The following is an 11,610-nucleotide window of genomic DNA, read 5'->3' as shown; positions in this document are numbered from 1 at the left end:
CAGTTCTTTTTTTTTTTTTTTTTTGAATCTGCCAATCTGACAGACTCCAAGCATGATATATCATTTTTCTCAAGCATACATAATTTTTGGTTTCAGCATAGTAGTGGTAGTTTGCTTCACCGGAAAAGGATAAGGAATAATTTAGACCGATTTGTGCAGATGTCCTCTCGGATCCATGCTTTGACGTAAGCTGCTGGATCTGATACTGGAATCTGACCCACTAGCAGCTTGGTGATATGACCCCATCCTGACTCTCTGTCACCTGGTTCAATGAGAATGACGGCAAGTGATCTCTTTCCCACGAATGGTACCGACTTGACAGAGGATTTTCAGCTTCTTGATAGTTACGACCTGATGAACCTGGGGACAATATAAAAGCACCAGTTTGGTCAGATGATGAGGCACTGGTCCTACTTGAGCCATGCCTCTANTCACCGGAAAAGGATAAGGAATAAAATTTAAGACCGATTTTGTGCAGATGTCCTCTCGGATCCATGCTTTGACGTAGCTGCTGGATCTGATACTGGAATCTGACCCACTAGCAGCTTGGTGATATGACCCCCATCCTGACTCTCTGTCACCTGGTTCAATGAGAATGACGGCAAGTGATCTCTTTCCCACGAATGGTACCGACTTGACAGAGGATTTTCAGCTTCTTGATAGTTACGACCTGATGAACCTGGTGGACAATATAAAAGCACCAGTTTGGTCAGATGATGAGGACTGGTCACTGGATCCTCTATGATGAGCCATGCCTCTATGATTGCTGGATCTTCGGCTTCCAGAAATGATGGGTGTGCGCATGGATGTTGAATTGCTTGGCTGCTGTTGCTGATAGTATGCCTGAAGAGCTTGGACTCTATCACGGGCTCGAGCATTACTGCCAGGGTAAGGAGGAATCATTGAAGAACCACTGAACTCCCTGGTCTACCACCAGAACTGCAGAAAAGAAGTGTCTCCACTGTCAATAAAGTAATTATTTTAATTTCTTTACTGTTTTCAACCAAATATGCTATTTGACTGATGATTGCTAAGCCGCCATAGATAAGAATCTCAGGCAATCCATCATTGATGCCATTCATTAAGTTTCTAAACAACTTTTGACCAGAAGGAAAGAAAAAAAATATATATATATATACCAACTGCGCCTCAGGGTTACTGTTAAGTGGGTCTTTGTCTATTTATGTCCAAAAACATTCCCTTCTCTCCTTTGCAAACACTTGTTGATTTTTATGAGCAAAGGAAACGTGTATAAAAATCAGTTTGTGCTCAAACAATATATGGGATATCCATTAATTGGCCCAACTTTGTATTGGTGTTGGTCTTATAAAATGAGCTTTTACATTAGCATATTATGCTAAAGAGTAGAATGTTAAAACTGTGGGAGGGAGGACCCATATCATGTGCAAGTTATGGGCACATCTTCCACCTGCTTGTTCCCGGGTTTTTAAGTCCCCTTATTTGGGCTTGTCTACCAAAAAAAAAATATTTGGGATTTTGTCACAGATTCTGCCCACAAAGTTGTGCAAGGACGTGTCAAAATTTTTTTTTTCTTCAAAAGAGTAGGGGGAGCCCTCCCTTCCAATTTTTACTGGTTTTTGTTATTGAATTTTATACCCAGAGAATTAGGGGATTTATCATATTGGTCTTTGGGCTCCATGCATATGTCACATTTGTGCTTGTGATTTAAAAACAGGCTTTGACAAATTCATTGAATGGCATGTGTCCCATACTTTTTGATTCATGACAATTGCCTTAATTATTCATGACCAAAACCTAATATTGTGATATCAATCACATCTTAAAGCAATGGGTCTAACAGTTAGGGGTGTGCATTGAATTCACAAAGACACAAATCTGACCCAGCTCTACTTGACTTGACACTTTGGATTGATTTTTCATAGAGTGATGAGTAGGTTGAGTCTAAAATTTCTTATGAAGGTCTGGGTAGGTAGATTGAGTTTGGATTGGTAAATTTTTAATCCAAGTAACCTGAACCCACCTATGTTATTAATAATTTGAATATATATGTGCTGGAAATATATAAATTTGTTTGTTTGATATGATTTGTTATTATAAATTTTAGTTTTAAGAAAGTTGGAAAATCATTCACAATTGTTTAAAATGTAATCAATTATTGAATAATGAATTTGAAAAGTTGAATGATTAAACCTCATAAAATGACCACAACTTGATAGTCCAACCCAAATCCATCCTTCGGGTTGAGTTGCTTTTTAGAGCCGTCACAGGGCTGGGTAGGATTTGGGTATTGTAGGTTTTCATACTTAATATATTTGTTAATATATTCAGATATACTCGTTAGGCCTTGCTAATGATAGCCCAACATATTTCTTCACATTTCTTTGTATATGCCTCTTAGTTTAAATTACCTACACATGGGATAATCTTTTTCTCATTTATTTGATCTTTATAAACTTGTTACACATCTTCTTATGACGTTGCTTGCCATATCATTAACATAAATTTAATGTTGAGTATTGATAATTCCTCAGAAATCAGTAGGCTGAAAATCTCGGGTGTTAACGATCTAAAGGCTATTGGTGAATTCTGGAAAAAAAAAAAAAAAAAAAAAAAAAAAAAAAAAAAAAAAAAAAAAAAAAAAAAAAAAAAAAAAAAATTTGTGATTTTTTTTAAGTTAGTAGTAATATATTGAATAAGTTTTTATTTATGTAGGTTGAGATTGCTAAAAATTTTTATTGTTTAATAAAATTACAATAATATTTTTTATATAAATTAGATTCTATTTCTCATTTGCTCTACACTTTTTTTAAACCTGCGTGTTTTGTTTATTTTTTGTTTATTTGTGATTTTTTTAGTTAGTAGTAATATATTAAATAAGTTTTTATTTATGTAGGTTGAGATTGCTAAAAATTTGTTATTATTCAGTAAAATTACAATAATACTTTTTATATAAATTAGATTCTATTTCTCATTTGCTTTATACTTGAAAGTTATTTTTTATTTTAGTCATTATAAAAATATTGTTTGGTTAGAAATGTCTACTAGAAAATATGCATCTGGATATGAAAAACTTAAAAAAAGAAAAAAAGAAGAAAAATTTAATTAGTCAATTTGCATCTCAAAAGGCAAGAAAAAGATTTAAATGAAATATATTATAATATAAAATATTAAATAAACATTAATTTAATTAATATATAAGTATAAAAAAATGCCCCATTTTTAGTTCTCGCCTTAGGCTCCAAAATGTCTAGGGCTGGCCCTATTATCAAGATTAAATGAAAATAAATTTGCCAATATCCAAGTTAATATACTTGATGGGACTACAAAACACTCTAGATTCGTCCATGAGGCTCATCCAGATTTAGAGCATGCCCATTAAAATGGTCATCTAGGAAGAGATCGTCCTGGTCAATCTCGTCCTGGAGAGCACGTCTTGGGCAAGCTCGTCCTGGGTGAGATCATAATTCATCATTGCGAACCGTTGCCAGCAACGGTTAGAGAAAATAAAGCCAAGCAATACAACTTTCATGGCAGTTACGGGAGTTATTTCCAAGTTTTCTAGACTCCGCAACAACGGGGGAAGTTACACAAAAGAAATAACCGCTTCATACACACTATACAAGCATTCTACAAGAAGGTAAATTCATTCAGTTTTTTCTTCCATTATACTTGGAATCACACAAAATACTGACTTTGCCATTGGAGGATTCTCCACCGGTCTCCTTTGATTTGCTTTTTTTTTTTTTTTTTTTCCCCAGAATTCACCAATAGCCTTTAGATCGTTAATGCCTGAGATTTTCAGCCTATTGATTTCTTAGGAATTATCAGTTGGCGCTGTTTGTGGGAAAGAATATTTGTTGCGCTTGAACTTTATTTGTTAAGTTTTGCGATTTCTTTCTCTGAAAAAGGGCTGAAATGGTTTGGACAAGATCAAGGGCTACTAGTCCAGGCCCTCAAGAAAGTAGAGACACTTCCAGTAACCCTTGTTGCGGTCATCAATCGGCGCCTGTCGTGCAGCCATCTTCTGTCCAACACTTGCAGTCAATGGCTACTGCCATGGCAGAGTTAACTCGCTAGAACCAGGAATTGAGAAGGGAGATTAATCTCAGAAGGCAATAGCATGAGGCCTATGGAGAAGAGCATGGACAGAGCCAGGGAGATGAAGAAATGCAGAGCCAGAAAGCTAATAAAGGGGTACTGCACCAAGAAGGGTACCACACTTGGAGAGGGAGATAGACCAGATGAGGAAAGTTATGTATGAGATGAGGAAGAACATGAGAAGGGCAAACCTCGTAGAAGATTTGGTCCACAGAACTAATTCTCCCTTTACAGCTTCCATCAATGGCCATCCCTTGCCACTAAAGTTCAAGATGCCTTCTTTAGATTCATATAATAGGACGCGTGACCCCTTTGACCACATTGCTACCTTCAAGACTACTATACATCTTCAAGGGGTTCTAGATGAGATAATGTGTAGAGCCTTCCCAACTACCCTCAAAGGGCCCGCATGAGTATGGTTTAGCAAGATACCCCCAAATTCGGTAAGTACCTTTGAAAAATTGAACAAGTTATTTGTTAATAATTTCATTGGAGGACAAAGGCACAAACATTCCTCGTCTAGCCTATTAACCATAGAACAAGGAGAAAATGAGAGTTGTGCGGTCTTTCATTACTTGTTTCAATAGAGAAGCCTTAGCGGTAGATGAGATGGACGACAAGCTATTGTTAGCAGCCTTCCACAATGGGATCAACTCTGACCTATTTATCCATAAGCTTTACGAACAAGAGCCCCAGACTACGACTGAACTCATCCATTCGGCCTAAAATTTCATGAATGCAGAAGATGCAATTATTGCCAAGAAAAGGAAAAGAATGGAAGCGAACACTCAGCGCCACTCCGAACAAGGTCCTTGTCCGAAGAAGGGGCGAACAGAAGATAGGATAGACCGAGACAATAAGAAGGCAGGCCCTTCAACGCGGAATCAACAGTACACACCATTAAACATACCGCTCCAACAAGTCCTTATGCAAATCAAGAACGACCCTTCTTTGAAGTGGCTAGAGAAACTGAAGGGAAATCCCAACAAGCGCAACAGGAACAAGTATTGTCGTTTCCATAGAGACTATGGGCATGACATAGATGAATGTTTCAATTTAAAACAGAAAATTGAGAATCTCATTAGAGAAGGGAAATTGAGAAATTTCCTTGGACAAGATCACAAAGACGAGAAGTTGAAAGGGAAACTAGAAGAGTCGTCATGACCTCCACTTGGAGAAATAAGAGTAATTATAGGTGGTTCAATAAGTCAGTCGTCTAAGTCAATAAAGACATACCTAAAGGTAGTTCAAAATGTTCAACTCTTTGGACGATTTCCTAGGACGAGAAACACAGACGAGCAGACGATCACTTTTACAGACGAGGATAAGGAAAGAATTCATCACCCTCATGACGATGCTATTGTCATTACCTTGGTTATTGCTAACTACACAACCAGAAGAGTACTAATAGACAATGGGAGTTCGGCAGACATTTTGTATTATCCAGCTTTTTAGCAAATGAGGGTTGGACGAGACCAGCTTCGTCCAGTACACTTGCCTCTAGTGGGTTTCGAAGGAATGAAGTTACAGCCTGTAGGCACCGTTGCGTTATCAGTGGTAGTAGAGGCATATCCGCAGCAGGTGACCAAAGATGTAAATTTCCTTGTGGTAGATTGCTTGTCCTCTTACAATGCCATAATTGGAAGACCAACTCTAAATAGTTAGAAGGCAGTCACGTCCATTTACCACCTGTCAGTTAAGTTCCCTACGAAGCATGGGGTAGGACAAGTGCAGGGAGACCAACTGGCAACAAGGGAGTGTTATTTGGCCATGCTCGCCATGGACGAGCAAGTGCAGACGATGAGTACCGAAGAAAGGAGAATTGTGGCTGAACCCACTGAAGTGTTGAAGATATTTCCTTAGATGAGAACAACCCTGAGAGATGTACCAGGATTGGGGCAGATCTAGAAGAAAAGATTAAGAAGGACCTTGTCTAGTTTTTGAAGAAAAACACTGATGTATTTGCTTGGAGTCATGAGGATATGCCGGATACAGATCCTAGTGTCATCACCCATTGTCTAAACATATGTCCTTCCTCCAAGCCAATGCGACGAAAGAAAATAGTGTTTGCCCCTGAGAGAGATAATGCTATTAAAGACGAAGTTCAGAAGTTGATGGCGGAAAAATTTATACGAGAAGTATACTATCCAAATTGGTTGACCAATGTAGTAATGGTCAAAAAGGCGAACAGCAAGTGGAGGATATGTGTAGATTTTACTGATCTAAACAAAGCTTGCCCTAAGGATAGCTATCCATTGCCGCGCATTGATCAACTAGTGGATTCTATCGCAGGCCACAAATTACTTAGTTTTATGGACACTTTCTCAGGGTACAACCAAATAAGGATGGACAAGGTCGACCAGGAGAAGAAATCCTTTGTTACTAGTCAAGGCTTATTCTGTTATGAAGTAATGCTTTTCGGCTTGAAAAATGCTGGAGCAACATACCAACGACTGGTCAATCACATGTTCCATCCTTAGATTGGACGAAATGTAGAAGTCTATGTGGATGACATGTTGGTAAAAAGCCTAGACAAGGGAAAACATCTGGACGATCTGCAGGAGACCTTTAATACCCTCAGACGATATAATATGAAGTTGAATCCCAGCAAGTGCGCTTTCGGAGTAGCGTCAGGAAAATTTCTTGATTTATGGTTTCACAAAGAGGGATCGAGGCAAACTCAGAAAAGATTAAAATAATTCTAGATATGAAGCCTCCGCAAAGTATCAAAAAAGTCCAGTCTCTTATCAAGCGAGTTGCTGCCCTCAACAGGTTTGTTTCTAAAGCTACTGACAAGTGTTTACCATTTTTCAAGCATCTAAAGAAAGTGTTTGAGTGGATGGACGAGTTCCAAAGAGCCTTTCAAGATTTGAAGATGAACCTCGTTACAGCTCTGTTGCTGAGTCCGTTCATGATGGGAGAAGAATTATTTTTATACCTGGCAGTTACCCCGCATGCCGTGAGCTCAGCATTGATAAGAGAAGAAGGAAAAGTACAAAAACCAGTATATTATACTAGCAGGGCATTGAGGGGAGCGAAAGGACGATATCTGCTAATAAAAAAGTTAGCTTTCGCACTTATAACAGCTTCCAAGAAGTTAAGGTACTACTTCCAAGCCCATGTAATCAATGTTATGATAGACCACCCGCTCAAGAAGTCATGAACAAGTTGGAAGCCGCAGGACGATTGATCCAGTGGGCTGTCGAACTCAGTGAATTTGACATCCGATACCAGCTAAGGCATGCTATAAAGGCTCAGGCCTTAGCAGACTTTATTATGGAGTTCACACCAAGCTGCGATGACGTATTAAGAATGGAAGATAGTAAAAAATGGGTCGTCCATGTAGACGGCTCGTCCACACAACATGCGGGAGGAATAGGAGTGGTTTTGCAATCCCTTGAAGGAGATAAGTTGAAGCATAAGATCTGTTTGCAACACCAAGCAACCAACAATGAAATTGAGTATAAAGCCCTTCTTAAAGGTTTGGAGCTGGCTAAGTCTGTGGAAGCAAAGTCAATACTTGTCCTGTGAGATTCTCAGTTGGTCATGGGTCAAATAAATGAGACGTATGAGGCAAAGGAAGAGCGAATGAAAAAATACTTGGAAAAAGTGCTACGGCTTGTAAAGAAATTCAAGAAAGCTAATTTTGTGCAAATCCCAAGGGAGGAGAAGGTGGAAGCAGATATTTTAGCGAAGAAAGCCTCAGCAATTGGAGCCATGGATGAGTTCGATGGAGTTCAGTACGTCCCAAGTATAGATCTTCCCAAAGTGCAGCAAATAGAGAATGAAGAAAATTGGATAACCCCAATAATATCGTACTTGAAGGACAGAAAACTTCCGAAAGGGAAAGATGAGGCTAGAAGACTCAGGATTAGAGCAGCCAGGTATGTCCTTATAGATGAAGTTTTGTACAAGGGAGGTTTTTCTCAACCTTATCTCAGGTGTCTAACTCCGGACGAGGCGAATTATGTGTTAAGGGAAGTTCATGAAGGAGCCTGTGGAAATCATTCGAGAGTCAGATCACTCATCCACAAGGTCGTTGGTGCAGGGTATTATTGGCCAACTATCCAAGTAGATGCAAAAACTTATGTCAAGGTATGTGACCAATGCCAACGATTTGGTAATGTCCCCAGACAACCATTAGAGTATCTCACCCCAATGATGGCCCCGTGGCCATTTGCTCAATGGGGCCTAGATATCTTAGGTCATTTTTCCCTTGGAACCAGATAGACTATTTCACTAAATGGGTAGAAACAGAACCCTTAGCTAATATCACACAACAAAATGTAAAGAATTTCGTCTGGAAGAACATCCTGTGTAGGTTTGGGGCGCCCAAAGTGTTGGTGTCTGATAATGGACGATGATTTGACAATGCCCTTTTCAGGGACTTCTATGAACACTTTGGAATCCAAAATCACTATTCCTCTCCCGCCCACCCTCAAGCCAACGGTCAAACCGAGGTTGTAAACCGATTCTTACTGAAAATCATCAAGACTCGGCTTGAGGGGGCAAAGGGAGTATGGCCAGATAAGCTACCTGGTGTCTTATGGGTGTACAGAACGACTGTGAGAACCCCTACAGGGGAAACTCCTTTCAAGTTAGCCTATGGGATTGAGACAGTTATACCTGCGGAAGTGCACATGGCCAACAACAGGATGACGATGTATCAAGATAAAAATAACGAGGAACAACTCCGTGTAAACCTCGATCTGATAGACGAGGTAAGGACGGACGCAGAACAAAGGATGGCAGGGTACAAGAATCTCATGGCTAGATAGTATAATACAATGATGAAGCCGAGACGATTTAACATAGGCGACCTCGTCTTGAAAATAGTTTCTTTAGCCACTAAGAACCCAGCTCACGGAAAATTAGGACATAAGTGGGAGGGACCCTACAGAGTTATCAACTGGAAGAGACAAGGATCCTACTACTTGGAGGCCCTGGACGGGAGGAAATTGGAACATCCCTGGAATATTGAACACTTGAGGAGATATTACCAGTAGTGCCAACCTGGATGAGCATTATCCTGGACGAGCCTGTTTATCCCTATAAGGAGCTTGTTTATCTACATATTTTAAGTATTATTTTACAATGTTATTTTATTGCTGTTATGATGTGGTTATGGACAAAGTTATGGATTTGCTTGTATTTGTTTAACTCTTTAGAAGGCATTAACTCATGAGCATGTGCCTCATCTGTGAACAATATTAATGCTATGTATATAATGTTTGTGTAAATTCCTAATTTCCATACTACTTTTGTTCAAATCAACCCATAAGAAGGCTGAAAAGCCTAAGACGAGAAAATTCTCTGGATGCGGAGAATTAATGTCAATAAGCTTTTCCAAAAGCAAAGCAATGTATGCTCGTCCAAGTAAAGGACGAGGTAAAACTCTAGCTCTGCTAGAATAACAGTAAGTTCAGAGGATATCCGTCAATATAATGGACGAGGTAAAGTGTAACGCACGTCCAACCCATGGATGAGGAAATGCATTAGCACGTTTGTTAAAATACCTGCTGAAACAATTCAATTTTTGGATGAGTGAAAGGTTGTGTTATCTTCATAAAAGGTGAACCAGCTGAGTTTAAGGATGAATAATGCTGGTAATCAACATTTCACAAAGACGATGTTTTACTTTGCGAAATTCTAAGTATGACAAGAAAATGCATGGCATTGCTCCTATGAACGAGTCAAAATTCAAAATAATATATCAAAAAGAAATCTCATCGATACAATAATAGAAAAGAAAATTCACTATTTAAAGGCGGACAACCAATGTCCAAACACCCTAACAAAAATAATTGTTCAATAGCTCATCCTAAAAACCATGGACAAGCTTAATGTACTTGAGTTACATTTAAAAAAAAAAAAAGAAAGAGAGAGAAGAAAAGAGTACAACTTAAATCTCGTCTTTAAGCAGGAGGGGCATTGTCCTTAGGTTTGTCCTGGGGAGGTAGGGCGCTAGCATCATCTTTAATGTTAACGTCTTCTGAACTCGTCTGGATGAGGGAACTTGTGGTAGCACTAAGATTGAGCTTTATATAGCTGAAGTCAAGGTTAGGGAAGTTCTCAATGGCGTCTAGCCTGAAGTCCTCAAACCTAGCTGCATAATTCCTATCCAGCATATCAGTAAATTTCTTGGACACCTGAAATTCTGCAACTGCGGTCCCTTTGCCTTTTCGAGAAGGGCACTCAACTTGTTGTTCCTCTTTTGGAGGTCATCAAGACGAGTGTCCTTCTCAAGGACGTCACTCCTTAGCTCTTCATTAAGGTTCCTCAGCTCCTTCACCTCGTCCATAGCTTTAGCAGCCACCTCAGCCCATTTCTTGTTCTCGTCCTTCACCTTTTTGATCCTCTTCTCCAACAAAACTCTCGTCTTTTCTAGATTAGTTGCCTACCTAGATGCAGCAATAAACTTAGACATTGCCTACAAGGGTTAAGATTTGGTTAGAACCTAACAAATACATATCTTAGTGGTTGATAAAGACGAGACGAAAAATGTTTTACTTACCTGAAGAGATCATGAATATCAGAGTGCTCAAAATCCTTCAGGGACATATTGTAACAGGCTGCCACATCCGCGTCAGTCATTGCTGCTATAAACCTCTCCCAAGCCAAGTCCTCGTTCCCAAGAAGGTGCTAAGGAACTTCTTTCAAAGGCTGAGACGAGGAGGGTGCGTGAACTGTGGACGAGATCTTCTTATACGGAGGGTCCTTATGCTCTGAGCTAAGTATTTGCACTAGGGGCTCAGGATCAGGGACGAGAGGAGTAGGTTGAACGTCTTGATGCTTGGACGACTTGCTTTTCTTCTCCCTATTGCGCCTACTTGGGAGATCACCCAAATCAACCCTCGACGATATGTTTTTCCGTTTTTCGCCTGCCGATGGACGAGGTTGCACTCCCTGCTTAGTTACCTCATCCATCACCTCCTTGTTTTTGTTTTTGTTTTTTTTTTTCATTGTTGTCATTCCTAAAAGCAAGGATGTCAATTACAAAAAAAAAAAAAATGATGATAAAAAAAAAAAAAAAAGCTTACGTTTACGGGTTGTAGTCTCGTGTGCGAGAGCTTTGACAGAAGGCTTCGGACCTAAACCCCAGATGGCAAGACGTTGAAGACTTGCTAGAGAATGAAACGCCCTATCAGTGTACAGACGAACCTTCTGGATATGTTCAATGTAAAGTCTACTTAAATGAGGTCGTCTAGCACCTGTAAAAAAAAAAAGACGGAGAGCTTAGAGTTAGAATTTTTAAAAAATTACAAATAAAAATGAAGACAATAAATAACAAAGATAGGAAGAGCATACCTTCAGGACGAAGGTTTCCTAACTCCCATGTATAGGGAGGAAATGGGTCCCTGTCAACCTCAGTAGGGTGTCCAACCCAGAAACCTAAGACGAAGAAGAACTCTGTCTTCCAGTTCCTATCTGAGAAGACTAAAGACTTAATTAATCTATAATCTCTTCCCCTGGCAGTGAATTGATAAAAGCCAAGGGATTGGTTAATTTCGAAGGGCTTGTAACAATAAA

General features: G+C 39.4%; 1 protein-coding gene and 1 long non-coding RNA gene across 2 annotated transcripts; one reads left to right on the top strand and one right to left on the bottom strand.

Annotated features, from left to right (window-relative positions):
* Positions 1–3: 3 nt before the first annotated feature.
* On the bottom strand, positions 4–1,132 carry LOC136063538 (uncharacterized). Its single transcript, XR_010625157.1, has 2 exons — positions 756–1,132; positions 4–425 (listed from the first exon to the last, which is right to left on the bottom strand). It is a non-coding gene; the product is annotated as an uncharacterized LOC136063538 (long non-coding RNA).
* A 6,494-nt stretch (positions 1,133–7,626) lies between these two features.
* Positions 7,627–8,858, top strand: LOC136063531 (uncharacterized). The gene is made up of 2 exons (XM_065764046.1): positions 7,627–8,225; positions 8,465–8,858. Exons 1-2 carry the CDS (start codon positions 7,627–7,629, stop codon positions 8,856–8,858), a joined length of 993 nt encoding a protein of 330 aa, XP_065620118.1.
* Positions 8,859–11,610: the final 2,752 nt, after the last annotated feature.

The sequence above is a fragment of the Quercus suber genome, unplaced genomic scaffold, assembly GCF_002906115.3.
Source record: "Quercus suber isolate HL8 unplaced genomic scaffold, Cork oak 2.0 scaffold_539, whole genome shotgun sequence".
In the NCBI taxonomy this organism is placed as follows: Eukaryota; Viridiplantae; Streptophyta; class Magnoliopsida; order Fagales; family Fagaceae; genus Quercus; species Quercus suber.
The sequence above is the reverse complement of the archived record's forward strand: the minus strand, read 5'-3'. Positions and strand labels throughout refer to the sequence as shown.

Bases quoted from the DNA above. Each gene is read 5' to 3' on its own strand.
- LOC136063531 (XM_065764046.1), top strand. From the start codon at position 7,627: ATGGGTCAAATAAATGAGACGTATGAGGCAAAGGAAGAGCGAATGAAA. The intron at 8,226-8,464 runs GTATCTCACCCC...TGCCCTTTTCAG, and splicing joins GTCCCCAGACAACCATTAGA to GGACTTCTATGAACACTTTG.